General features: G+C 49.4%; 12 protein-coding genes across 12 annotated transcripts; 8 read left to right on the top strand and 4 right to left on the bottom strand.

Moving 5' to 3' along the window:
* Positions 1-176: 176 nt before the first annotated feature.
* Positions 177-759, top strand: LACBIDRAFT_323874 (uncharacterized protein; the record flags this gene model as incomplete). The annotated part of the gene is made up of 2 exons (XM_001877217.1): positions 177-447; positions 512-759. The coding sequence occupies 2 exons, from the start codon at positions 177-179 to the stop codon at positions 757-759; spliced, it is 519 nt and encodes a 172-aa protein (XP_001877252.1).
* Positions 760-2636: 1877 nt separating this feature from the next.
* Positions 2637-2972, bottom strand: LACBIDRAFT_312091 (uncharacterized protein; the record flags this gene model as incomplete). The annotated part of the gene is made up of 1 exon (XM_001876776.1): positions 2637-2972. One exon carries the CDS (start codon positions 2970-2972, stop codon positions 2637-2639), a length of 336 nt encoding a protein of 111 aa, XP_001876811.1.
* Positions 2973-3179: 207 nt separating this feature from the next.
* On the bottom strand, positions 3180-3659 carry LACBIDRAFT_312090 (uncharacterized protein; the record flags this gene model as incomplete). Its single annotated transcript, XM_001876775.1, has 1 exon — positions 3180-3659. The coding sequence occupies one exon, from the start codon at positions 3657-3659 to the stop codon at positions 3180-3182; it is 480 nt and encodes a 159-aa protein (XP_001876810.1).
* Positions 3660-4266: 607 nt separating this feature from the next.
* On the top strand, positions 4267-8090 carry LACBIDRAFT_312089 (uncharacterized protein; the record flags this gene model as incomplete). Its single annotated transcript, XM_001877216.1, has 3 exons — positions 4267-4842; positions 4908-5660; positions 5715-8090. 3 exons carry the CDS (start codon positions 4267-4269, stop codon positions 8088-8090), a joined length of 3705 nt encoding a protein of 1234 aa, XP_001877251.1.
* Positions 8091-8304: 214 nt separating this feature from the next.
* LACBIDRAFT_312088 (uncharacterized protein) lies at positions 8305-8583 on the top strand (the record flags this gene model as incomplete). The annotated part of the gene is made up of 1 exon (XM_001877215.1): positions 8305-8583. The coding sequence occupies one exon, from the start codon at positions 8305-8307 to the stop codon at positions 8581-8583; it is 279 nt and encodes a 92-aa protein (XP_001877250.1).
* Positions 8584-9133: 550 nt separating this feature from the next.
* Positions 9134-10462, top strand: LACBIDRAFT_312087 (uncharacterized protein; the record flags this gene model as incomplete). The annotated part of the gene is made up of 3 exons (XM_001877214.1): positions 9134-9409; positions 9475-9635; positions 9691-10462. The coding sequence occupies 3 exons, from the start codon at positions 9134-9136 to the stop codon at positions 10460-10462; spliced, it is 1209 nt and encodes a 402-aa protein (XP_001877249.1).
* Positions 10463-11094: 632 nt separating this feature from the next.
* LACBIDRAFT_293010 (uncharacterized protein) lies at positions 11095-11807 on the top strand. Its single transcript, XM_001877213.1, has 6 exons — positions 11095-11190; positions 11252-11346; positions 11404-11443; positions 11499-11509; positions 11565-11595; positions 11658-11807. The coding sequence occupies exons 1-6, from the start codon at positions 11121-11123 to the stop codon at positions 11681-11683; spliced, it is 273 nt and encodes a 90-aa protein (XP_001877248.1). The 5' UTR covers positions 11095-11120; the 3' UTR covers positions 11684-11807.
* Positions 11808-12256: 449 nt separating this feature from the next.
* On the top strand, positions 12257-14121 carry LACBIDRAFT_312085 (major facilitator superfamily multidrug-resistance, DHA1 sub-family; the record flags this gene model as incomplete). The annotated part of the gene is made up of 7 exons (XM_001877212.1): positions 12257-12490; positions 12551-12746; positions 12804-12829; positions 12892-12965; positions 13022-13181; positions 13234-13810; positions 13880-14121. 7 exons carry the CDS (start codon positions 12257-12259, stop codon positions 14119-14121), a joined length of 1509 nt encoding a protein of 502 aa, XP_001877247.1.
* Positions 14122-14721: 600 nt separating this feature from the next.
* On the top strand, positions 14722-15378 carry LACBIDRAFT_312084 (uncharacterized protein; the record flags this gene model as incomplete). Its single annotated transcript, XM_001877211.1, has 1 exon — positions 14722-15378. One exon carries the CDS (start codon positions 14722-14724, stop codon positions 15376-15378), a length of 657 nt encoding a protein of 218 aa, XP_001877246.1.
* Positions 15379-15758: 380 nt separating this feature from the next.
* On the bottom strand, positions 15759-16705 carry LACBIDRAFT_323868 (uncharacterized protein; the record flags this gene model as incomplete). Its single annotated transcript, XM_001876774.1, has 4 exons — positions 15759-15794; positions 15977-16179; positions 16238-16452; positions 16476-16705. 4 exons carry the CDS (start codon positions 16703-16705, stop codon positions 15759-15761), a joined length of 684 nt encoding a protein of 227 aa, XP_001876809.1.
* A 2690-nt stretch (positions 16706-19395) lies between these two features.
* LACBIDRAFT_246555 (uncharacterized protein) lies at positions 19396-20096 on the top strand (the record flags this gene model as incomplete). The annotated part of the gene is made up of 3 exons (XM_001877210.1): positions 19396-19428; positions 19480-19694; positions 19745-20096. Coding segments are annotated over 3 exons (600 nt in total), but the record flags the coding sequence as incomplete, so codon positions are not given.
* Positions 20097-21217: 1121 nt separating this feature from the next.
* On the bottom strand, positions 21218-22779 carry LACBIDRAFT_323866 (uncharacterized protein; the record flags this gene model as incomplete). The annotated part of the gene is made up of 3 exons (XM_001876773.1): positions 21218-21226; positions 21334-22548; positions 22720-22779. The coding sequence occupies 3 exons, from the start codon at positions 22777-22779 to the stop codon at positions 21218-21220; spliced, it is 1284 nt and encodes a 427-aa protein (XP_001876808.1).
* Positions 22780-26459: the final 3680 nt, after the last annotated feature.

Raw genomic sequence — 26459 nt, 5'->3', positions numbered from 1 at the left:
TCTCCACAGCTTATGGAAAAATGTGCTTGGCACTTTCCACATATTATGCACTGTGTATACCTTTTCTGGAACATCCGGACAGCTGCAAAAAGTATTAAAGAGCACTTTGGGTCGACAAACCGTCATCAGGTCAATCTTCCTTGAATATTGCACACCGATAAATTTCTCCGCCAACAATGCGCATGCCCTCTCTCCTCGTCCTCATTTCCGCCGTTAGCTTTGTCTCGGCAGGCGATATCTGCACCTACACCTCCCGCAGCTGCATCGGGTCATTCGGTTGCTGTTATGGCATTGCACAGAATACTTGCTGCAACTGGCCAAGCAATTATGGCTGGTCGGTGAAGTTCCAGAATATGCCTATGACATCGACTTGGTTTGGCAAGACGTTCGGCACCTCGACGTGCTCCACTCAGACAGGTGGTGGAGGTTCCTCCTCTGGAACTATTTGTAAGAACCCAAGACCCTTCCGAACTTGTCCTCGATTCTGATGTAAAGGAACAATTTTCACTAGGTACCAGCGTTTTCAATGGACCGACCTATTCCAACTGGTTGTCTGCCAACTGGAATGCAGGCACTGGCATGAGGCGCGATGCTGAAGCCCGTGACGATGCCGATTGTGTCCGGCCAAATGTGATTGGGTTCACCACTGAGGACGGGGTGGAGCATCTTGTCAAGGTTCCCGAAGGGAAGTTCGATGAAGTCAACGAGTGGGTCAAGAGTGACGACTTTTCCAAGCTTCTTGAGCTCGAGACTGTCTGATCAGCAATGATGATAAGAGGTAGGTCTGATGTCCTTGATATTGAAAATTAATGACATGTGTTGCCCAGAAGTTTGAAAGTTTTGAAGTCGGCATGGACCTGATTTTAGACACGTTTAAATCAAGTCAGATGCCCTGTCACAAGAATGGCGCCGTGGACATTTGAGTGTATCCAATGATCTTTTCTTGTAGTATTTCGTTCTGAATGTCGCGCTTTCTTCGTTACTATCCATTGTGTCAAGGTTTACTTTTGGGTTGCGTAAAATGATGTGAGCAATTTCCAAGACTAAACGTCGTGGAGTCCCAACTTCGTCAACACAGACAAAGCCGCACTAGATATACAATTGAAAGGGCTACAAAGGGTTGTTGGAAGGGAATAACGATACAGACAGATTTGAACCGTTTTGACAAGCAAGATGTGCGTATGATCGGCAAGCTAGATCTATCTTTAGGCGCGGCGCGCTTTGCCAAGGATTTGTGGTCGATATCAACCGATTTTGGCTGTTTGGATAGAATTAATTCACTTTCATCAGATTTCATCCAATTTGAACCAGCGGGGTTTTCACTGGGCTTGTACGGTTTGCTAGTCTCGTTACGGCCGTAGGAAAAAGACTAGGATTTTGTTATATGAATTTCGAGGTTTTTTTTTCCATTTATCCGACAGCTCTTACTACACATTTCATGAATTCAGCGAGTTGCGAGGCTTGACGCAGTGATTAAATATACTTAGGTATAGATTTAGAACTGACAGTAAGCGCTTGCTCTTACAGGACACACTTGCAGTTTTGGCAAACCTCAAGAGTCGAACAGGCGCCGACCTAGTGGGCCTGTCCACAACACAACCCACCTTTTTCACCCCCTCTTACCCGCATCTCAGCCCGCGGACTTCAAGCACAAGTCACACCGCAATAGTCTCACAACCTTAATCGCAAAGTCGCGCTAACAGCAAACAACCAACAAAAATCATATTTTTCTTTCCCTGATCATGCTCGTCCCATCGGCTGTGCCTATCCTTCGGGATCGGGTACTTAGAAGACGAAACGCCACCTAGATGGACTGCACAAACAAGCAGAATGACGAGACTGCCCCGCTCGCGTATATAGATGCACCCTAAAACGGCGTTTCCGTGCCGGGCCGGTAGGGGGATGTTCGCCTTGGGCGTGCCTCCTTCGGTGCATAGGGTGATCTCACGGGGGTTAGGCATTAAATGGCATTAGGGGCCTTAGGTAGTCTACCGAGTTGTAAGGTCTGACATGGGGCTCTGCTCCAATAGACTTAAATTTGACCCGAAAAAAAAAAAATAGATTTAGAACTTCGAGCGTCCAGCTCTGGACGCGAGGCTTAAGCTTTCAAGTTCCTACTACATATTAATGACGTCGTTCAACTCATCTCGCAATCGGACGATCCTTACCCTCGGCTATTAATAGATTACTCGATGCTCAAGACTACCGCAAATGCTATATCCATTTCTCGACCTTCAATTAACCAGTAGTGACTCTAATAAGCTTGTTTCGTACCTTTAGAGCGCCTGTTTTTTTTACTGGGATTGAACGAGAATTTTACAGCCGTAGTGAATTTTTATGATAGCTATGGAAACTTCTGACGACCTAGTAGCTGTGGTATTCCTATTGGGCCTATGACTCCATATTATAATTTACAACCTAAACGACTCCAAGGATCCCTCGGTCTCGGTATTTACTTAGGTGAGCTACTAATTTTTCCTGGGGCTGAAATTGGCGAACTTTTGTGCCTGCAGTGGAATACCACAGATGAAAAAACTTTCTGGCAGTACGAGGATATCAGAGGCCTTTCAAGCGACAACTGTTGGCCGTTTGACTCGTCCGAGTCCGATGGACTGCGGCAATCGTGGGGGCGTGTTCTATAAATTATACCATGCGAAGAGTTGACGTTTGGACACCCGAAGCTTGTCAACGTGTTGTACTTTTCGCGGCGGGCACTGACAAAATAAATTACTGCGCATTCTCCCTAATCCCATATTCCTTGCTGTATAAGACCGCGTCGTACGTATGATAAATAATCCCACTCCCGAAGAGGTCTGGTCCAAATATCTCGTCAGAAACACGTCATGAAGTCCAAGGGCCCTGCCAATTTCGAAATAAGCGTGGCCACGGGGACGCGTAAGGTCACCGAGATGAGAGAGATACACTCCTATGGAAGGAAGGAATCTCCCCATCCTGCCGAGCGAACTCGGCATGCGGACCTAGTCTCATTCATGCCCGATGGCCGAACCTGGATCCCAGAGAGCTGACGGAGCTGATTATATAGTCGCTGCTCTCGTTGCGCGCCAGCTCGATAAAGATCACTGCCAATAGATAGAAGAGTCTAAGGAAGGTATCAGATCAGATGATGAAATGTCCACAAGGTAGAGGATGGGTACCCACAATTATTGGGATGGCGCCCTTCATTTTACGGCCGAGTCTACAGCTCTCATAACACACGTTTCCGGAGGCGAGTCAGTCTTCACGACGAGGCTGGAGATCTTATAATTCTCATCAAACTCCAGTGTACAAGTAAAATCTTCATCCCACTCGCGGCCGCTCCTGCGCCACATCCAAGTGACACTGGCGCCGACAACGACGCGGCGCGCTTTCGCGTCCGCGCGTGGGTTTGTGCGTATGGCCATTTTTGAGCGGGTCCAGTTTGTGGCGAGGAGGTCAAAGTAGGAACGGACGGCGTTTAGTCCTGAGAGGCGGGATGTTTGCGGGTGGGGGCAGAGGGCTGGGGCGTGTTGGATTGTTACGGGGTGAGTTGTGGAGAAATGGGTTAGGAGGGTGAGGGAACAGGTGTTGGATGCGAGGGCGAGGAAGAAGGCGTTGGTTGCGGAGATGAGGTGGTCTTGTGTGGACACGGACTGGGAACTTGAAGGGTTGGCCATGGACATGGTCGTGTTTGGGTTGAGGTGGGTGGGTTTTTATAGATAGTTCGTACCGGTTCGGGCAGGGGTAAAGAAGAAAGAGGCTTCCCCGGTGTGTCATTGGATTCAGATCTTATCCTGATTCCTGCCAGCACATGAGTGAAATCTCACCGAGGAAGCTGCTGAAGAAAGCCTCGGCGACGGTCTGGGGAAAGAAGTGATATTGCCAATAGGATTATCGTCTAGGCGGAGAAGATCTAGAAGTCGGTCATATCGGCGTACGAAATATTACTGACGATCGCGAGGTCGTGACTGACGTCACACACTGACCAGAATGGAATCCCATCCTTCAGGCGTTTCACTTCAACAACCGTCGTGAGACAAAGATAAATAATTATTTTCACCTTTTGTTTGTTGACTGTGACTCTTTGATTCAAACGACGTCCTCCACTTTAGCTCTTGCCGTCGCCGTGGCCGACGAGCAATTGCCTATTTCATGTTCTGCAGCCCTTGCTCGCCATCACGCACAACGATCACCTTCCTTACTCTTTCATCTTTTCAATCCTTTTAGCAGGCAGCAGCAATCAGCAACTGGCATAAAAAACGTAATCCCACTACAGCATACACACTCTAAATGACCCCTCGGCCAGCGCTCAAGGTCAAGCACAATCGACCTTTGTCTGCAGTTTGGATCGGCAGCAGCGCTAGCACGAGTGCCAACAACCCCAACTCTAGTCAATCTCCGCAACCGTCGTCATCTTCTTCTTTCATCCACGATAACACACCCCCTGGTCTCCCAGACCTTCCGGAACCGCCTAGTCCGAGTTCTAGTATCGGCTCACGAGACTCCGGGCTTCCATCTCCGCCTGCGACGAATTCCACGGGCAGCGAGAGTACGGGCGACGCGGGGAGTATTGCCGTACGTCAACAACGGCCGTTGTCATACACGAGCAATAGCAGTGCGAGTACGAGTAGTGGGAGCCATAAGACGACGCCGAGTGTGAGCTTGAAGGGCAGTAGCATGGATATGGGCAGTCGACTGGTGGATGAACGGCAACCTGAAGGGCATGGAGATTTTGACGATGATAATGAGAATGACTTGGAGGGAGATGATACGGAGAGATTGGACAGAAGGGATACTCTCAAGTGTTCCAGTGAGAATGTTTTGGCGTTGCAAAGAGTTAAAAGTCTGACGGAGAGAAATCGAATGGTACGCCACTTGTTCTGTTTCACCTCGAAGTGGCTGACTTTTCGACGCATATATGCGCCTATTAGGCCCTTGACAAACTCTCCTCCATTTCAAGGCTAAGCACTCCATCGCCTTCTGGTCGCCGTGCACGAGCAGCGACGCCTGACTCTCGCTCTTCGGCCCCATCACACGCTTCATCTACCTCCTCCTCTCGCCTCTCCAATCCACCTCGGCAGCTTCGTGCACTACCACCGCCACCACCATTACAACGACGGGACACTCTTTCCGGTTCCGAGACTGAGCGCGAGTCCACTTCAATGCATTCCTACTCTTCATCACATCACCACTCTGCATCGACCAGTTCCCACTCTTCTCGTCGTCCTATCACGCCTCCCCCTCCGGGCGATCCGAGCACCGCAGTAACTCCGTTTCGTCGTCATCGTAACACATCAGCGCCCGGATCACCCGACAGAGCTCGCACCCTCAGTGCAGCGACGCTGTCCTCTGGTTCTAACCTAAGTAATAGTCCCAGTCGAAGGCGGAAACGGACATCGATGGCGAATATGTCTTTTGACGAAGGGGATTCTGCCAGATATGACACTATAACCGGGACTGCTAGAGAACGGTCAAAAGATACCGTCAGGGATATCACGGAGAGTGCTCTGGCGGCGGTTGCATCGTCTAGACGAAGTCCGTTGGGCACTAGGAAGCGGGCTGCCCTGCCTAAAGAGTTTAGAGGAGAGACAAGGATGACGGACGATCATGGTGGTGACCAGTCAAGAACGAACCACAGGAGGAGAGGGAGTTTGGATGGTGGTGATAAACGACGAGAAGGAAGGGTGAGTTGCCTTGGACACAATGGATACATTCATTCTCATTGTTCTGCTTTCCAGCTTTCTTTGGAGCCGATGACACCATATAGAACAACGAACGGGGTCGGGCGTTCTTCCACTGTACGAGAACTACGGCGCAATGGAGCGGGGACAGCTGGTCGATGGGGAAGCGACGATTATCGGTCAATCGTCTCTTCGTCTACGGCAGCTGTGAATGATGATGCCCAAAAAGAGAGGAGGCAGAGCTTGCGTGGAGGGAGTGCTGAAAGTGCTTTGGGGTTATGGAGTCCTGGGGGTAGGAGTCTGATTGGAGAAGGGCTCAGGGCTGCTGGTTTGACGCGTAAGGAGGAGCACGCAGCAGAGGTGTTCAAAGATCGGCGGGTTGAGTGGAGTCCCCATGATATTGACGATGATGGTAGGCGAAGAGTTTTGGGTGGGGAGCGAGAGCGAGAGCGGCCACCGAGAGCTTCAACATCAATGGCCGACTATCGTTACTCGGAGCACAATGAGGAGCCACCAGGCCGCCCTGGTTTGAGAGGCCACCGGAGCACGTATTCTCTGGTTGCACGGGACAAGGAACGTGACCTCTCGTTGAGCCACAGGGAACCTTCTTTGACAAGGACTGAGAGGGAACAGCTCGACCTCGACCGTGCAGCATCTTCCCTCAGTCGTCACAGCGGCAGCAACAATGTCACCCCTGCGCCACCACCTACCCCTTCTACGAACGTCGCGCCTGCCACTGCTACGCCTCAGCATATGCAGCAGGAGAGATACGAGAGATTCTCCACTGCCAGCCCGTTTGGAACAAAACGCTTTGGGCCTCCCACCCCGGTCCTTGGTGGTTCTTTCCAGCAAACGGAACATACAAAGCTGATGTTGGACAGTTTGACGATGTTTGAGTCGCATCTGGCCAAGATCCCTCATCTCCCTCCGTCTAGTGGGACGTCATCAAGTGATTTGGCACGGAATGCTCAGAATGTTGTGTATGCTGCTGAGAGGCTCAATGGGCTTTTGAGGCTTGGGACTAGTCGGGCGATGGAAGCGCAGGTTGGTGCTGAGGTTGACGATTCGACTGGCGTTGATAAAGAGGTGGCAGAGGTATGGAGGAGGGTGGGAGCCGAGTATAGGGAAGGGGTGCGGGCTGCTGATGATCTTGTGCGAGGTGTCACTGGTTTCCTTCTTGGTATGGGGAAGGTGGTGAGGGACTTTACGGCTAGTGAGCAGCAGCATGGGTCCCCTTCTGTGCACGGCAGGAGTGTCAGTCTGAACGACGAGGATCTCAGAGCTAGAGGGGCTGCTGGAAGCCCGGACGTTGCTGCGAGTACGAGCACGGGGAGTGGGAGACGGAGTGTGTTGGATTCGAGGAAGAGTTGGGAGCCTAGGGATAGGGATAGGGATAGGGAGGAGGCTTTGAGGAGACTTGGTGCTGGAAGAGCGGAGAGTTCCCTTGCGAGGTCTTCGCCCTTCCAAGCTACCAGGGACTTGGACACCAAGCAGTTTGAGACGCCTCCGCCTCATGGTAGAGCTACGCAGTTGTCTAGTGCGGCTCCTCCGTCTGGGTCAGTCCGAAGGTTGTTCACCCCTCGTGAACAACGAGAACATCAGATGGACGCTGCTGCTGCCAATGGTACTACTGGTCGTTTAGGCCCTTCAGACTCTCAAAGGACTTTAACTTCATCTCAAGACTACGAACCTTCACCTACCCCGGCTTCGAGAACACGCGATCAGCCTTTGGGTCGGAGTCGGACGTTGCCACCTTTGACGTTGCCCAAACCACTTGCTGTGCTTCCTTCTGAATCAAGAAAAGCGAATGTTCCCGTCAGCACGCCTGCAGATAAAGGATCTTCCGTCCGAGATCGCGAGCGCAGGCCTAGGGTTTCGTTGGCGTCCATATCTACCGTCCGTGGTAGCGTGCCTACCTTTCCTGGTCTTACCACCCCAAGTAGTGCGACGACTGCATTGACGGCACACACCGTGTCCACTAACTCGCCTGCGTCCCCGCTCGTCCGCACCGATTCAAATAAACCTGCCCGTTCGACGATGACGTTTTCACGACCGTCTGCTGTTTCGGTATCTGCGGCGCTTTCTGGGCTTCAGCAGCAGCATCTTGATGATGAGCGGAAAAGGACGGTTTCGACGAGTGCGGAGGGCAATAGTATTTCTGATAGTGCGGTTCATCATCATCATCCTTCGGCTCCGTTGTTGAATAAGTCGATTTCGACGTCTGCGGTTGAGAGGGATAGGGATAGGAGGAAGACGCTTGGGACTGCGAGGAAAACTTTTGAGGGTGATGATGATGCTGGGACACTTTCGTATGGGAGGGGTTCTACTGCGAATGCTGCTGATAGAAGTGCTGCGTCGACGATTTTGCCGCAACATGGAAATGGAAAGAGGGAACGGAGGAGGACTGTTACGGATATTTGGCCGAGGCCGTGACTTGTGAGATCCATTGTGAGTTTTTATTTTGCTTTTACCTTTGTGGGGGGGGATTCTGATGAGAGGTTGTTTTTCTAGTTTCCCCCGTTTTGAGATTCTTGTACCATCCATCCTTAGACCTGCGTTTTTCTCTGTGAACAGACACTCATTATTTCACCAAAAGGCTCTTTTTTTTTTGCCGAACTTTTCTTTTCTTCTTTTCTTTCTTGTTCATATGTCACCCATGCACGCGACTGTGATTTTTTTCTTCTCTTCCTTTCTTCTCATCTCTCTCTCTCTTCCTCATGATGCACGTATTCCACGCTTGATGCACGAAGACGGCGAGCAGAGGCTCGATCCCATGCCCCCCTCAAGTAGTATTGTATTTATTTTATTCCTGATGATTTGGCGCCTGTCGTACAGTACTGTACGTAACAACCTTAATGGCATCTATGCGAAACGAATTTGCGTGTTCTGTGTGCTCTATGCGAAACGAGTCTGTTCTATGTGCTAAGAAGGATGGAGTGAGCGCCTTCACATCGTAACCGATCTTGGACTGCATATAAGCTCTTGGTTATCGATTAAGAACCGTAGAAAGTGATAACAGAAACTTGGAACATGCGGCACACATCCACGCTCTGTCAAACTATGCCGTACATAGCTCTGTCTGAATCCAGGGTCAGTGAAGAGGGTGATTTGGGTGAAGATGTGAGCAGAATGTTTGGTTTCAACACTAAAACCAAACAGATTCGGATGTGATTTGGTCCTTCAACACCACCACCACCGTGAAGCTCGACTGTTCTGGGATTCTTTTGCTATCTATCATGATGCAGCCCATCTTTGCTTCCTACAGCCAGGAGTTAGACCGCCCTTTAGGCTTCTCGAGCATGATCACCCTGATCCCACGCGTCAGAGGTCCTCCCCACGTGTGGACGTCATGTTCTCTTCATATATCGACCTTATATCATCTACAGACTTGAGCGTGTAACATGTTCACATCCTCTCTACCTCCCAGCTCCCCCACCACCGGCTGAACCCCCCACTTGTAAAGGTTTTCTTCAACTATGCATCTATACTTCTTCCCTCGGAATCCCCTGCATAAACTTGGGTTCTTGGGTCGATTGTTTTTTAGAGGAGGGCGCTTACTCAAGCCTGCTGACGCGGGGAAGGGGGCGTGCATGGCTAGATCTCAAATCCCTACTACCACCCCTTCTTTCTATGACAACGAGATCGGTATCAGGGCGAACTTTGCAGGGGAGGTCTTTCGCGATCCCGATTATTACAAGGACGATTCGGAGGGAGGGTTTTGTGTTTTTCGTGTGCAAAATACTTTGTTCAAGGTGATTTAATTTGCCCGAGTTTTCTTTCGATTTTTGAGCTCATTTTTTTTTTGGTTTGACTTTAGGTCCATCGATGTTTTTTGTTGAGGGAACCTTCTGCGTTTGTGGATATGTTCAGCATGCCACAGCTTGATGAGGCTGTTGAAGGCAGATCGGACAATAGTTCTATTGTTTTGACGGATACTGTTGAACAGTTTCGGGATTTTCTTTGGGTGCTTTATGCGCTGTAAGTGTTGAGACGTGTCCATATTTTTTGTCACGACTCATAAAGGTCAACCCAGCCCGAGTGAACTGATCAACGTTGAGGCCCCTACAGCGCCATCGCTCGAGCGCCTGATCAATATCGCCACAGTGGCGAACAAATATTGTTTCGCTTCGTATGAATCGTGGGCTCTTGACCGCATCTTCACACTGGCCCAAGATCCAGTGGGGTTCTTGCGCAATGACTCTCCGGAAATATGTTCCATGGTCCTCAACCTGGCGGTGATTTGCGATCATCAGGGCCTAGTCGACCTCGTTACACAGCGGTTGATTGCTCGTATATTGTGGTCGAGCATCGACCACGACTCTATATTGGATGTCGCGAGGACGCATGGCCTGAGGAAACTGGAGGGCGTGGTGTACTACAAACAACTCATCAACATAGAGCAGGCCTCTAGCGACGGCAGAATGACATCGCAGCCTGTCTTTTCCACATCCATGAACGTCGAAAAGCGCATGGGTTTCCTCGCTGCGCACCATTCCCTTGTTAATCTTTGGGAACATCTTCGGACGACGCCGCCGCTATTCCACGCAGGTGGCTGTCCATCTCACTCTTCGTGTATTACGGCTTGGGGGCAGGCGTGGATAAAAGCGGGGGGCGCAAGCCAGACGATGCGATGTGGCTCTGCGGATGTTCTGGGGCGGTTGAAGTCTATGATGGTGATTCTGCGAAAAAATCTTACGGAGACGCAAGCTATGAGCATTCCGTGTACGCTGGCCGCACTGGAAGCGATCACGATGACTAGGGACGACATTGTCTCGGACTTGATGGATCACTTTTGTGAATATTGATTCGTGGGCTGGTGAGTTCTTTCTTGAGGATCTATCTCTACGTGATACTAAACCTCGTCACGATTGTGATAGATTATGTAAAATTCAAGTCTATAGGTTGTCCATCGGGCATACTGGACTTTACTTATCGCGGGGGTTACTGCGCTCCATGCAATCACGAGTGTTAGGCTCTGGAACTAGAAGTGAGGGAAATAGCTACTGAAGGACTCTATCAAGATACCATGTTCCTGTGACTGCTGCTATAAGGTCCGTTCTTCCCTGCACACGGGGGTACATGAAAGCAACGTTCCTTCAAAGGTTGTACAAATTTGTATGCACGTCACCCATTACCGCATCAGCCTCAATCAAAATCAATTTGAAGCCGATAGCACAGCTTTGGGTAGCTTGGCGCCATGACGCAGCCGCCGCCCCGAATGTTATTCCTCGAAAATCCTCCCGACGACATCGTATGGGACATATTTCACTGCCTCGTCGTTGGAGCCTTCTGCCGGGGCTTATCCGCAGGCGTGCATACCACTGATTACGCCAAACCCCAAAGGGATCAGTTCTATTTATAGGTCAGCAACGTTGTCTCGTGCGACATTTCCTGTCTGAAAAGGATATAAAAAGCCTGCCCACTCCTGCCCGTGATTGCCCACTAAATTCCCTATCCTTCACCATGGAGAACGCTACTACCACCGCACCGTCCAAGGCCATGACCAACCAACCGAGGGCCTCCACTGAGATGAGTGAGTACTAAGGCTGACTGTCAATGAGCTCCCCTCTCCTTTGTCTCATGATGTTTGATAGAGGTGATGAGCGTTGCTGAGGGTGCTGTGGGCAAACAGGCCCACTGCGAACACCAACATAAGGCCTCTCGTCTTCGTGGTGGGAGTGCTGGAAAGGTACGATGATCGCCACCTCGTTGCATGACGTCGCTGAACGTTTCTCTACCCCCGTAGGACTGCTTCCTTGGTTTGGTGGGGTGTTTCTTGTGTTTTGGTGAGTCCGTCTTCATGCACGTTTGCCCCCATGTTCCTGATTGTTCGTCTCTCAGAATGTTGCGAGGTTCGTGGGCGGTCCAATTACTATCTTGATGCTGGTCACCTGATGTATGTACTAGGGATGCTGCGAATGTGTCGGGGATATCTTATGTGAGTCCGTTGCGCCGCCTGTCAAGATTATGTCGAAACTAATTGTATTGTGATATGTACAGGCTGTCCTTGCGAGATGTGTTGCTGAGCTCGTGTATTTTTATTTTGCAACTTAATGCCCTGTATATACCATGGGAGCTTGGAAGCTATGGAGTAGGAATCAGGAAGAACTTTTGGACACTGTAGAGGCTTCTGACATCAGTGATGATCAATGAGTGTGCATAAAGCAGAAGATGCCGTTGGCTGTGCATTGGGCGCGCTGTGGGGTGACCTGAACACCAGCCGTTATCTTTTCAGGGTTGCTATTATCGTAAGGATGGGAGTAGACGGTGGTAAGTACTGTGGGAGGGGAACAGTTACTACGATAATGACGACGTCGGCCGGGCCGCATGAGGTCCGGGTTAACGTTGATCATGAGCGTTGTGAACAACAACGGTCTTCCGCCAACTTCGAGGTGATACTGATCGTCTCTTCTACAAACTACCACGCAGCCAGCCCATATGAAACCAACTCAAATCCCGAAGAGATCGAATCCTCAACTAGATAAAAAGCGAGGATAAGACGGCATGAAAGTTGTACGAGTCATTTTGACCGCATGGCTCGGATTGTTGATAAAAATTATTTTACCGGAACAGAAACGTCCTCTCTCTCGACGCCCATCATGAGTGCCGTTGCGGTACGAGAAACTCCAGTCGACGACGACGACGACGCTCACCAACAACAAAGGCAAAAGAGGACTCCTCTCCCCAAATTCCAACTCTTCGTGGTTTTTTTCGCTCAGTTCTCAGAACCGATAACTGCCATCGTGATATACCCCTTCATCAACCAGTTCGTGCAAGATACAGGTATCACGAATGGAGATCCCCGGAAAATTGGCTATTATGCTGGAATTTTAGTGAGAGGTTTCTTCACATGGGCGTTTTTGGCAGATATTCAATTGGAATGGTTGTTGTAGGAATCCGCATTTTTCTTAACGGAAACGCTGACTGTGTTTCAATGGGGGTATCTTTCAGACCGCCTTGGGCGTAGACCCATCCTGCTGCTCGGTCCACTTGGACTGACGTTTGCTATGCTTGGATTTGGGCTTTCGAAGACGTTTTGGCCGTTGGTTATATATCGGTGTTTTCAAGGAGTTTTCAATGGCAATATTGGTACGAGCTCATTAATTTGCAGTGGAGTTTATCCTCGCTTACGCTTCTTGGGCTCAGGGGTAGCCAAGACGGTTATTGGAGAGGTGATTTCATATGGCTACTCATCGACGTCTAGGAGTTGACTTATCTTCGGACGTCCTTCTAGATAACTGACCCTACTAATATCGCTGATGCATTTTCGCTGTTCCCATTGGTGTGGGGAACTGGAACCACACTTGGGCACGTTTGCTGACTCTGTTGCCGCTTCAATCCACTTCTGACCTTTTCGCATCTAGTTCGATCATCGGTGGCGTCTTCACCAGCCCATCGGACACATGGCCTGATACGTTTGGCAGAATCCGTCTGCTCAGAGAACACCCTTATTTACTTCCTTGCATGGTAGCAGCTTGTATAGCTTTCGCCGCTTTCTTGACCACATTCATTTTCCTGAAAGAGGTGAAGAATGCTTGACTTTTCGAGTTAGTCATTTATATTGATCATCAACCAGACTTCTCCTGCCGCGATCCAGCGACAAAAGATCAAAAAGCACCAGCATCACCTTTCCAGACAACCCAGCCATACAACGACACTTTTAGACCATAGCGACTCGCGGGATTATGGCACCAACGGCGCATCAGTACCAGGAGATCTCGAGCCTGCTCACGTCGCCCCGCCCGTCAAACCCCCACCTCTTAGTGCCCTTCTCGTCCGCCCCCTTCTTATGACGTTCTCGAGCTACGCCTTCCTTTGCTTCGTCGACATGAGCTATTCAGTCCTCCTCCCCCTTATCTGCTTCACCCCCATTTCTCTGGGTGGGCTCGGAATGAGTCCATATCAGATTGGCACCATGATGGGCGGTGTCGGGCTCGTGAATGCTTTTGTCCAAGTCACTATGCGCGGGTACTGGGTCCGCAAGTTTGGTGCTAGGAAAACCTTTATCACTGCTTTCTCGCTATACCTTCTCTCATTTTCTGCGTACCCCATTGCAATCTTCCTCGCGCGTCGGAAAGTGGGGATGGGTACGAATGTGGGGCTTATTGTCCTTTCACAGTTGGTATCCAAGTTGTCGACGTCTACTTGCTATGGTAAGCCTTCTTCCCCACTTTGCATGTGCTCTGTAATCTGATTTGTGGTGTTTTTGTTACGTTGTACAGGATCAATGCATGTTCTCATCGTGGAGAACTGTCCTTCGAAAGCTTCGTTAGGCTCTACGAATGGTATTGGACAAACGATATCGTCTGGGATGAGATGTGTAGCTCCAACCATTGCCTCCTCGTTGTTCTCCATTTCGCTTCAACAGAACATCGCAGGCGGTAATCTGGTGTTCATTGTCTTTTTTGGGATAATTTTGGCTGGGATCTGGACGTCGTTCTTGCTACCAATCAAGACTATCTAAAGACGGTAGCGCATGTAATTTCGTCACATTTACACAAGAAACCTCGATGTAACGACATTAACATTTGACCTTCAAGACCAGAGTGATGCAAGTTGACTCTGCCTGTGATCATCTGCCATCATCTGGGTGGCCTATAAGACGTTTGTCGTCTATTTCTATGGAAAAACCCGGATCCCAGGCTTTGTAGCTCGCTGAAACCATGAAGGAGCACAGCGTACGGGTCATAAGATACTTACTCAACGGTTTCCTGGTGCGATCACTCGTTGGTATTCCTATTGAGCCCTGATTACAATAAATAGAGGCCTTGAGAGAGCCTGACATCAAAAGTTTTGCAGTTGACGATGTAAAAGTGTAAGTACTTCGCTTCAAATCATTGGATTCCACTGGGCTCGTGATCGAGAACTCGATTGAGTATGTAAGCAGCCTGTAACAGTACCGTAAAGCATGTCTTCTAGGATCACTGCAAAAGCGCCTTACAAGAAGGTCATGGGGTAGCCGATAAGCGATCTAGTCTTTTGACTAGATCCTAATCATCTTCAAGTGGAGGAGCTGGCAGCTCCTCACTGAAAAATGTCGGCCTCAACGTCCCCTGACTGTGCAATGTGCAACAACCCCGCCACTTTCAGTTGTTCCAGCTGCCATTGTCGCCCCCTCTACTGCAGCAAGTCCTGCCAACGTGCTGACTGGAAACTCCACAAACTTCTCTGCAGCTCTCGACCCTCGTTCGAAACGCCTCCAACTGCCTCCTCGCGGCGCGCAATTGTCTTCCTCACGAACGGCGAGATAAATTTCACTTGGGAAACAACCGAAATGGTGGCCGACGATGAGTCGGACGACGGTGGAAGCTGGGAGTCCCCTGTCGGCCTTGAAAAGTACTTTGATGGCAAGCGCCCAAATATACAGACGTTCTATGGTAACTCAGTGCGTGGGCGCAAGCTCAAGGACCATATCGATCTGCGTTATAATGATGATGCTATGTTGGACGGTTCAGAGAAGAATTTGGCGGTGTGTAAAGTTGTGCCGGGCATGGATGATGGCGGGGCTGTATGGCGGGCTCCCTTGGTGGCGTTGAAGCAGACAAACAGTTGGCTTAATAGTGAACAGAGATCGCGGGTGAACGAGACACCTGGCTATGGACACCTGGATATGGGGGATTTTAGAGAGGTAGTGGACTATCTGACAGGTTGGAAACGGGCGACGGTAAGCTACAACAATTTAACTCAGCCGCGGGAGACGTACTCACGCAATTCTTTTTGATCTGTTTTTGTGTTTTTGTTCTTTGTGGGGCGTGCTGCCTTATCTACGTCATGTATTACCTCGCGGCTGCAAGATCGAGGAACGGTTACTGTTGGATGGTCTAGTACGCAGCAGTACACAAGGCTAGCTTGAATTTGACACATCTAATCGGTCAGTAGTGTAGACTCGTAACCAGCAGTAAAACGAGATGTCGCGGGAGATGGAGAAGCTCGATTACATTCTGCGAGAGGGAGCGGTCACCGAAGTCCATACATCCAATCTCCAGATAAACTCAGCTTGTTTTATCTCGTCCCGCCTTGGTTACAATAGAGGCCTTGAGACATCAAAAAAATTGCGGTTGACGAGGTAGAAGTCTAGCTTCGCTCCACAACATTTTGTCGTTAGCCATTATGTCCACTGGGCTCGTGATTGCGGCACTGTTAAGCAAAATTAGATCGGTATCAAGTGAGCAGTATGCGGATTGCAAGAGCGTTTCAGGCGCGAAAGAGTAGTCGACACTCTTCTCCGGTTCCGGTTGATTTTGTAATGTTATTTGTTGAGCTGACAGAAAAAGGGACAATTTTAGAAGATCAACGCAAAAAGTGGGAAGAGGGCATACCATGTCCGAAACCACTGAGATAAAGGCTCCAATTCGCAACCTTTTTCTTCTTATCGTTCCAATTACACCCATGAGCGAGATTATCACAACCAAGTATATCTTGTTTTTTCTAATGGTCGGTCGCGGTTCCGAATCGAGGACAGACTTGATATCTTCAGTTCCATATGCAAGGCGCCAGAAGTAAACATTTTCAGGCTTAACAGCTGGAGATAACCGTTGTCAAGACCCTGACAATCATTGTACATGAGGAGGATTTCGTACCTCCGTGCATGATACCAACCTTATGCAGGGAATCTAGTGCCTCGGCGACGGTTGCGACGATGCGCTGAATGGCATGGACAGGCAGACGCTCGTGATCCGCCTCATGCATCAGTGCTTGGACGGTGGTGCTCATTGGATCTAAGACAAGACAGAGATGTGAGCCAGCTCGGGTTCCCTCCCAGAAGTCGGTGTGGTAGACTGGAACGGGTCCGCCCCTGCACGCAAGATCGTGGACGACCTTGAGGATGGGACTTCCACGGTCTTCGCATGCTCTGAGGCGGCGATAGTGTAGATCTTGATCGCGAAGTAGTTGTCTTTGCCCCGGACAAGCCATGTAGATGATCGAGAGCCATACCCCAGCTTGCGGACAATTTGGAACTTTCCACCGTTGAGTTTTTGACCCATTTTGGCGGAGAAGTAGCCTCCGCCCTCTGAGGGGGAGAGATCGAGGGGTTCTTCAGGATACATGGGTTACGATTGACGAAACCATTAGCAGTGGATCTTATGGCCCACTGTTGATGCCTTCTGACTCGAAAAGACTTCGCCTCCTCACGTGATATGTTGGTAATCAAGTGCATGGCCAAGGGAGGTGGTCTACAATCTGAATAATGGCAAACGAGAGGGTGCTGGGATTCTTGGGAAACGCCGCAGCAAGACCTGGTCTTGGTCCTACCGCCACGTTCCTACACCTTATTATTGCACAAAATGCGGGCGTATTAGGCGCAGTATGTCTTCGTAAAGACAAAAAGAGGACTCGCCCCAAATCGGTCTTCCAGATGCGGCTTTTGAACATCTGTGGTGGGCTGAATTCTGGGGTCCTGTCGTCGGTCAGATTTACTGGAGGATGAGAACACAATGGACCCACCATACTCACGTAAAGGACCCTAGACTGCTGCAGTGCAGAAACCACCCCACCAGCGGACGAACATGAAGGCAGCTTGAGTTCGAATGCGCTTCAATCTGCGCGATACGGCGGTCTGTGTCTGTCACTGCCTGCCTTTCATGTCGGACTAAGAAGGTTTAGTACCAAGCCAGCTTTAAGCGTCGTGGTCCGCAACGAGCGTAGTCTTGGAAGTTCTTGCAATGTATACCTCTGAGCGGCAGAAGAGGTACGAGAGGTCGGCATGAAGCCAGACAACTTGCCACGCAACCCCAGATCACTCAATCCTCCCCCGTATCGTACCTACGTTTATGAAGCCTTACTGGCTTCAAACCCGCATGTTTTTCAGCGAATTGAGAGGCTTCGTCTTGGAAACCAGTTTCTTCTTATATCGTGGGCGTGCATGTCGTTCAAGTGCCGGGTTGTCAAGTAGATCATTGGGGCTATCATGTCAACGAGTTCCCGTTCGAATGAGGTATGTTCGGAGGGTTCACGTTCAACGAGGCCGTCATCGGAAAAGGGACTAGTAGGATAAGGGTGTAGAGTGTTCACGGGGTTGTTGATGGAAGGCTAAGAACCGGTTACAACAGCAACACCTAGGAAAGCAACACCAAATGTTTAGCCAAAATCTGGCGATGACAGAGCAGGATCGGCTCAAGCACATATTGCGGAGAAATGAACCTCCAAAGCTTCATCGGGTATTGATCAAACGGAGGCGTCTGAACGCTGACTACTTCCTTCTCCTCAGTGGAGGGAGATCTCTGAGGTGGTAATTTGGCACACCTTATCATCCTCATGATTTTCGTTTCAACACCAAAGAACAGCGTTGCTCGATGGCTTCACAATTTCTCAAGCCTCAACACATCTAGGTGCGTCTGCCGCTTGTGCACAGGGATGGGCGCGACGGAATTTGCCAGTAGAGCAGCAAGTAGCTCGGGGAGAAGGTCCGGCCCATCGACCTCAAACGGCAAGGTGGGTCGGTGATGAGAAGTTTGCCGATCTCAGCTCCAAAATACATCGCTAAGCTTTCTGGTAGGAGTCGAATGAATGCGAGCAGGACATTGAGTGTCGAGAGTTTCACAGCTAGCCATTCATTAAAGTAGTCAATGCACAAGTGCCCCGACTGTGGGCAATAGCCGTGGAGTCTCCGTCGAAAGCACAGGGCTCCCCACCCCTCGCCGACCAATGCTTCCACCCCACCCCGACTTGATTATTTCCAATGGCAAAGAGCGTTGCAGCTCGACATTGGTGGGGAAGGACAAAGGGGATAACAAAGACGCGGAAACGCTACCCCCCGTAGTGGCCTGGCGAAAACAAAGCGCCTACGCGATAGTGTTGGCTTCTCCTCAACTTTTCTCGAGAGTGCGTTTGGAATGGTCTTCTCTGGAAGGTGGGGCGCTTGTTCTCTTTTTCGTCTTTGACATCTAGATGTATCGTCACTAGAAATGTCATTGGAGGTGAGAGCTTGTCCTCGGGAGTGCGTACGTGTGTGGAGCGACAATTCGAGCGTTCAGGCCAGGGCGAAACAAAACGGCCTACGCGATGTCCTAGTGCTTGTGGTTGGTTTGGGAAAGTGTTGTAGCACAGCCACAGACCATCCTGTACTTCCTCCTTCCTTGCGGCTTGCTTATTCTGAATCCGTGATGTCTCGTCACTTCTTCCAAATATTGTGGGGTCTCCAGGACAAAAAAGCGGGTCCTACATTGGTCCTACCCGCCGCCGTCATGCAGTTGAGCATAATTAAAATACGCTTATCTTTGTCAAAAGCGTTCTCGGACTTCTGTAAGACATTCAGAGGCCCATTTTCGTTATCGGGTTGGACGGTAGTCTCTTAGCACATTTTTACTGCTTGACGACTAAAGCAAAAACCAAGGGATGGTTCCTCGTGCACTCCTCGTGGCCAGTCCCCCAATCCAATGACCATTCACTTTTGAGCGCCAAATCTCAGGTTTAGAATGAAGTTCATATCGATAGAGCGATATCACACTCTTCACACCTTCAAACTTTCGGAAATCTACGAGATCTCGCAGAGTTCCTCCGCAGAAGTCCCGCAACTGCCTTGACTTCACGCCCTCTCCTTTGTAGCCGTAATCTCTCTCCCCCATCTCACTCCTTGGTACAGACAGCAGAATGAAGAACAAGGCAGGAATTTATACTGGCAATCCTGGCAAGCTAACAAAGCTCCAGCCATCCCTTGCTATGGACGATATCATCATTCCGTTAGTGATGTTAACTCTATCTCAGGATAACTCTTCATCAATCCCTCCTCTATGATAGCATTATGGGCCCGTCTGGAGTTGGGAAGAGCACTGTAGGTCTTAATCTGGATGATTATGCCTTTCGCGTAAAGTGACCCTTTCAGTTTATCAATCGTCTTGCAGGGAGAGACGACGTTGTCAAGGTTGGACACGACCAGACAAGCTGCACCACAGAACTTCAGCCGGTTGTTATCGATCCGCCGTCTTCAATTTCGCTGCAAAACAGAAGATTGGTGCTGGTCGATACTCCTGGATTTGACGAAACTTTCGCAACGGAATCAGAAACCTTGAGGCGCATTGCTTCTTGGCTTGCGAATGCGTCAGTTTATAACATTCCAAATTGTCGCAGTAATTCTTACCCCATGGCAGCTACAGCGCTGATACGAAACTTAGTGGCGTTATCTACCTCCATGACATTTCGTCAGCCCGAATGAAGGGGACGAGCGTGAGGAATCTTGAAGTTTTCCGAAAACTTTGTGGGGATCGCGCTTTGCGAAGTGTTCTTCTTGGTACGACGAAATGGAACCAATTGGAACGCCATTCCGAAGGAGAAGAACGTGTAAAGCAACTACGTGATGAATTCTGGAGGGCAATGATTGAACATGGGTCGATTGTGCATAACTTTGAAGGCACGCCGGAATCAGCATGGGAGATGGTGGATGCGGTTCTTGCACAAGTTGCATGTGATGTGATCATCCCGTATGTGACTCATCCTTTGTGAAAAGTCGCTAAGCCTATTCACTATTTCAGTGTTATTGGCGTCACTGGCGTCGGAAAAAGCAAGGTAATTGACTCAGATCTTTCCACCTGTTTTTCTACTCACTACTATAGTTTGTTAATGCCCTTGCTGGAAGGAATGCAGTCGCCGTCGGGGATCCTGGTGATATAGAACCATGCACCTTGGAGGTTCAGCCAGTCACCGTTGATTGGCCGATCCTGGCCCACAGTCGAAGTCTTTCACATCGCGGTAGACTGATCGTTGTGGACACGCCTGGGTTCGACCGGCCTCATATTGAAGATTCTGCAACACTGAAAGGTATACTTGACGACTTGACAAGCAGGTGAGTTGCTCTTCTAGCACAACAAGCGATGCACTCATGAAAAGGTCAGGTATGGCGCAGGTACAAAGCTTGGTGGCATCATCCATCTTCACGATATAAACCGACCTCCGCACAGCACGTTCCACAAGTATCTTGATGAATTTCATAAAGGCTGCGCGGAACCAAAAGCACTTATTCTTGGCACCACGAAGTGGGGCCGTAACATTAAGGATGGTCAAGGGAAGTCCAACTCGAATAGTGAACAGGAGCATCGGGGCACTGTACATCCTGGGGAGCGTCACCTGAACAACCTCAAGGAGGGTTGTTGGAAGACGTTGATTGATGCCGGCGCGAAAGTCCACAAATTTACAGGGAGCCAAGACTCCGCTCTAGAGATGGTCAAGGAGATACTCGCCGACTCAAATCCACACCGAACAGAGGTCCTTCAGATTCAAGAGGAATTGGTTCGCGCGAAAAAACTGATTCCCGACACAGAAGCGGGCAAACATCTGCAACAGAGTCTAAACCAGCTGCTGAAAACGCTTGATAATAAGAAACGCGCGACAACCAGCCTTGATCCTGACCAAATTGCCAGCATTCGCGCACAGATCAAGGCATTGCAGATTCCACTTTCTCAACGGGTCTCAAGATTCTTCGACGTTGGAGTTGAAAGGATCCTGAATGGATTAAGAGGTTAGAGACTGGGGATTTGCAATCGTGCGCCCTTGTCCCAACCCATTCGGGGAGTGTCTTAGTGGCACCTGGGTACAGAAACCAGCCGTTATGATATGTAATTGGTGTGTTAATAGTCCTGTGGTAGTAGTCAAAGTTCTAGCTTCGGCTTTTTCAAAATGGTCTTGTAACAGGTGTTTGTTAATCACAACACATTTCCATCCTACTCCTCTCCTGCAATCGTACCTTGGCAAATGTTCTAAGCAGGCGTTCTGCCTCCTCCCACATCATTGCGGTTTCTGTTGCATCCTCAGGATCCCTATTTGGCGAGTCCCGCCAATCGTTGTCAAAAGTGATCGATTCGATTCCGGGGAAAATATCGGAAAGAAAAGCGGAAACTATAGCTGGGGTATTGATGGGAGAGTCTGCGACAGATAGGGTGGTCAAAGTATTATTGAAGAGACCAGGACTTGACCTCAGCTTTGTATTTTGAGCATCAAAAACGATGCCAAGGTACTCCAGCTTAGGACAACGTTGTGCGAAGGGAATGAGGTCCTCTGTTTGTATGATCGGTGATCTTGACGATGGATATGTATTGCCAAGTTCGAGGCTACGTATCTTGGGCCAGGCATCAGCTAATCTGTTTACTGTGTCACCCGTAAATTGAATGCCAAAAGTAGGCTGGATATCAACAACTTCAAGATTTGTAAACACAGTCAAGGCCTCGAGTCCAATGTCAGAATAGAGTGCTTCTGTGGGGTCCAAGGCATTGCCCGACCCTTGTAAAGTAAGCTCATTCAATGAAGGATGGTAAATGTGGCGACTGATGGTACTGAAGAGCTCCCTCCACTGACGAGGATAACAAAAACCCACAACTTGAATTTCGAGATCCTCGATGGGACTAGAGGATAGGAGCTGTACAAAAGCGATCGCTGCATCCATCGTCCTACAGGAGATTGATAAACTTCGAAGGGCAGGGTACCCACCAGTTGGGTTGCGCGTAATGATCGGCAAGTGTTGATCATCACTACGTGTCAAATCTTCCAGAGAGTCAAGAGAAAGCGTTCGGAGGGATGGGATTGTTGCGAGATGCTCGAGAGCTTCTTGCGTCAAATTGATGACCGTTAAAGACTGAAGCCAGTTCCATTGGCAAATGACAGAAGAAATACCCCGTCGATTTCCTTCATCGGAGTTGGAGCATCGGAAAAGAAAAGTCAAATTTTTCAGGGCTGGACAAGAGTTGATAAGACCAGAGAGGATGGAGGAGGGACATGCACTGTCGAAGATATTACACAGAGTAATGGATAATGTGGTGAGTTTGGGAGAGGAGAAGAGATAGATGCACTGAAACATCGACCATTCCACTTCTTTCGGAAGGTATGCATGATACCACGAAAGGTCTTCAAGATTTGGAAGGAGGGGTCTCATATGCAATGTTGCCATGCTTAGAGCTTGCAGAGCCTCAACGTCAACAAAAGACTTCAAGTTTAAGCCCAGATGAACTTTGCGTATTCGTTGGGTGTAAGATGGCAATCTTGTCAAGTCACAGAGTAAGATTGGCCTGCGCAAACACTTTGGGTTGAAAAAAATGAGAATGATTCCACTAAGATATATTTGAATTCACCAACGTACCAATACGTGAACCTGGTGGGACCAATCCTTTGCCTTCATCTCAAACAGGTCGGACGGCATCGTGCAGAGAAGCGGACGTAGCCCATCGATCTCACGCCAAAGAACATTGAGAGCTGGCCCTTCGAAGGCACGACATGTGCGAGAAAGGGATGCCAAAGTCGCTGGTCGTTGAACTGGCCGCGTTTTGTTGTCATGCTTTAGGATCTCGCAAACCAAGCTAAAGAGCTCAGGAACAAGAAGGCATCGATGAACCATCGCTTTCGCTGGAACTTTGTTAACAGTATTTCGAGGTGAGGTTGCTCAAGTTGATGTTTGATTTTATGTATGTAAGTTGAAGTGGTGACAAAGTCTGAAGATCTGAAGCTTGAAGCCCAGTGAAAACCAGGCTCCTAAAAGCAGCCACTCGTATCGCTCGATGAGTCTCTTCATACAAGCTTTAGACCCGTTCCTCCAGCACTGGTCACAGCTTGCCGGGGGCAAGCCCCCTGGACCCCCTGGTACGCATGTTGAATCCGATTCCCCAGCAAACGCCGCTCACGCGGCTGAGGATGGTCGCTTATGTAAAATTATTATGTAACATTAAAGCTGATTAGTCATCAATTGTGTTTTTCTCTTCACAAGCTTTAGACCTGCACCTACGGCGCAGCACTCGCTAACACTCGGCATGCCTTTGGTGCTTGGTCACAGCTTGCTGGGGGCAAGCCCCCTGGACCCCCCAGTACACATGTTTAATCCCAGTTCTGGTAATTCCAGTTCTGTTGTGCATGTTTCATCCCAGTTCTTATACTTCAGGTAGGGGTGCACATTGGATCCGAGGGCCATTAGATAGGTTCTACAGTGGCCTCTTGAGTCTTGACTATTTATGTACTTACAGCAAAATGGCTGAGCAAATTGATGTGTTAACTGATAAACATTTGAGGGGACAGACAAAGGCTACAGGAGTCTGGCATTGTCAAAGTGCCTATAACTTAAGCTGCAGAACTTTCACAAACACAATTTACCTAAGTATCCCATGCTGCTAAGTTCATCCTCAGAATTCCTTATGACATTCAACTTTAAACAGGTAAAATTGAAGTGTATTTGATAACTACATAGGAAGTATTCTACTACATTAAATGTTTAAGGAAAGAGGGATGTTAAAAAGAAGGGGGATGGACAGGCAGTGGTGAGCCTTATCATCATTCGTGGTTGTGGTGCCGGGCACTCATCGCCCATCCAGGGTAGTGGTGCTGGTCCCTCGTCCGTTGTTGTACCACATTGGCATCACATCGTCGTCATTGCTGTTGTTGTCACATCGTCGGCCCCTCTGCATCATGTTGTGCCCTGGTCCCTCGTTGGCCCTTGTCCTGGTCATGTTGTTGTTGTCTTCATTGTCCCGTGTCCTCGTCGTGTCATTGGGTCGTGTTCTTGTCGCATCATTGTCCTGTGTCCTCCTTGTTATGTCGTCGTCGTCCCATGTGGCCGGTCCGTCGTCGTCCTGTGTCTCAGCGAGGTGGGTAGGGATGAACGTGGGACAGGGGGTATTCACCGTGTTTTCGTAGTGTCATTGTCCCGTGTCCTTGTCTTCACCCTTGGCTGTAGTCGTTGCCCTACTCACCCACATTATTGCACTTAATGCTTTGCCATTTACCATGCATTCAAGCCAGGGGTCTGCAGCATGCACTGGCACATGGCTTTGGCCTAGGATTTGTTGGGGGGCTTTTGGTAAACATATATCAACAATCTCTTGTTTCCCTCCAAATATATAAAAGTAGACGAAACACCAAGTTCCTCTGTTGGAAAAATCACAGAACATTGGAAAACAAATCTACTAATATAACCAAATGGGCCAAGACCTATTCCCCCACTTCTTTCTGACTGGAATAGCTGGATGCGACTTACCATGTTCAGATGACGAGATCTGGCAATAACCAGATCAGCTGGAAGCTCCCAGCAAACACATATAAATACAATAATTTTTGCCCGAACAGCCCGATCGCGCATGAACTCATGTTCCGAATCCTCAATCCTCCTCCTCCACCAACATCTCAAGACTAGGGTCCAAGGCTGTGAGAGGCGCCTCCCCGCTATCCTCATTATCCACCACAGGTACCAGGGGCTTGTCCCACATCCTCGTGAAATGGTTCAGCAAATCCCTCCGCACTTGCGTCTGACACATAGCATACGCCTTGATACCTTCTACCGCAGCGGCATCAGCTGTAAAGGGCTCAGTGCGACCCTCCCACTGTCAAGCCTCCCACTCTAGAGTTTTACGGACCCTCCTCATCTCCTCTTTTAATAACTGCACCTCTTCAGACCAACGAAGATAACGCGCTCGTGCCTTGGCCCACTCTATCCTCACAGCTGTGGAAAAGAAAATCAGCCTCTGGAACATACAGATCAGTCTCTACTAACCTTCGTGCAGCACTGCATCTGTTTGATCTCCTGTTGCTGGGGCACGCATCCAAATCCAGGACACAGTGCGGTAACCTTTGCCTAACTTGCACTTGATGATCAATCTCTTCTTTTTGCTCACTTGGCGGCCATCAGGCCCAATTATGTCGTTTGGATCCTCGATGCTGATCTCGGTCCCATCTGGCGTGGTCAAATCCTTGTGCGACAGCTCCCTCAGCTCATTCTCCCAAGCCCCCGGTCCTATCAGCTTGAACAACGCTGCTCGCGCTTCGCGATACTTGACGGCGAGGGCCATGCACTTTGTCTCAACCCGTATGATGGTTTCCGATGCTCTGGTGTTTGGGTTTTGGCCACGAATGTTACGGTTGCGGAAGCCAATGAAGGAAAGGCAGCCACGTTGGAGACTTCGGATTTTCTCGAGGGTGTCGTAGCACTGGGCTTGGCGTAGTTTGGTTTCGATAGTGACGAGGTTTGCATGGCAGTTGTGAAGTCTGTGGTCGTCAGGCAGAGCGGAAGGCAGCCAGAGTAAATGAAACTCGACTTCGTCTCGAGTAGTGTTTGCAGGTCCAGTCTACAGGACTGAAAATATACATAGGACTGAACTGGACTGAACCATGGTCCAGTCTTTTTCCAGTTGCAGTTGCCCACATTTGTGGTCAGTGCAGTTGCCAGTTGCCATGTTTTTGTAAATATATAAAAACTGAAAAAGACCGGTTTAGACCGGTTGCAACCGGTCTTTTGTCCCATCACGTGCTGGACCTTACTCGTGCACATTTTACTTAATTTTCGGTCCCTGAATCATCAAAAACGGTCAAGAATTGGTTGAGATATGGCCAAAAACATTTTTATACATGTGATTCAAATGTACATCCTTTCTGTTTTCGCCCTACCTCAGTCAAATCTTGACGGAATTGCTTAGATTTTTAATCAGTCTACGGAGAATTAAAATATCTATCTATGTATGCAATGTACGTGAGGTAATATTTAGTTTCTGTGGTGTAATAAATTTTACAACAAAAGACTGGTCGCAACTGGTCTGGACCAGTCTTTTTCGCGTTGTGGACCGATTAGGACCGGTCCAAAGCGGTCCGGTTGCGGTCCCTCAATATTTGGATCGGTCTAGACCGGTTGCGGTTGCCAGTTGCGTCGTTTTGAGGTAAAAAACTGGACTTAACTGGACCTGCGAACACTAGTCTCGAGCGCGTTCCTCGGCTGGCAGGGCTTTCTGTGCCTCGTCATACTAGGCCATCATCAAAGATGCCGTGGGCATGTAGACAGCCTGTAAATTGCGGAATTGTTTGAGCTGCCGGTGTAGGAGTAGCCGCCGGCGGTGGATGTCGTGCTCT

This window comes from Laccaria bicolor, genomic scaffold, assembly GCF_000143565.1.
Source record: "Laccaria bicolor S238N-H82 LACBIscaffold_4 genomic scaffold, whole genome shotgun sequence".
NCBI classification, from domain to species: Eukaryota; Fungi; Basidiomycota; class Agaricomycetes; order Agaricales; family Hydnangiaceae; genus Laccaria; species Laccaria bicolor.
This window is presented reverse-complemented; position numbering and strand designations above follow the sequence as displayed.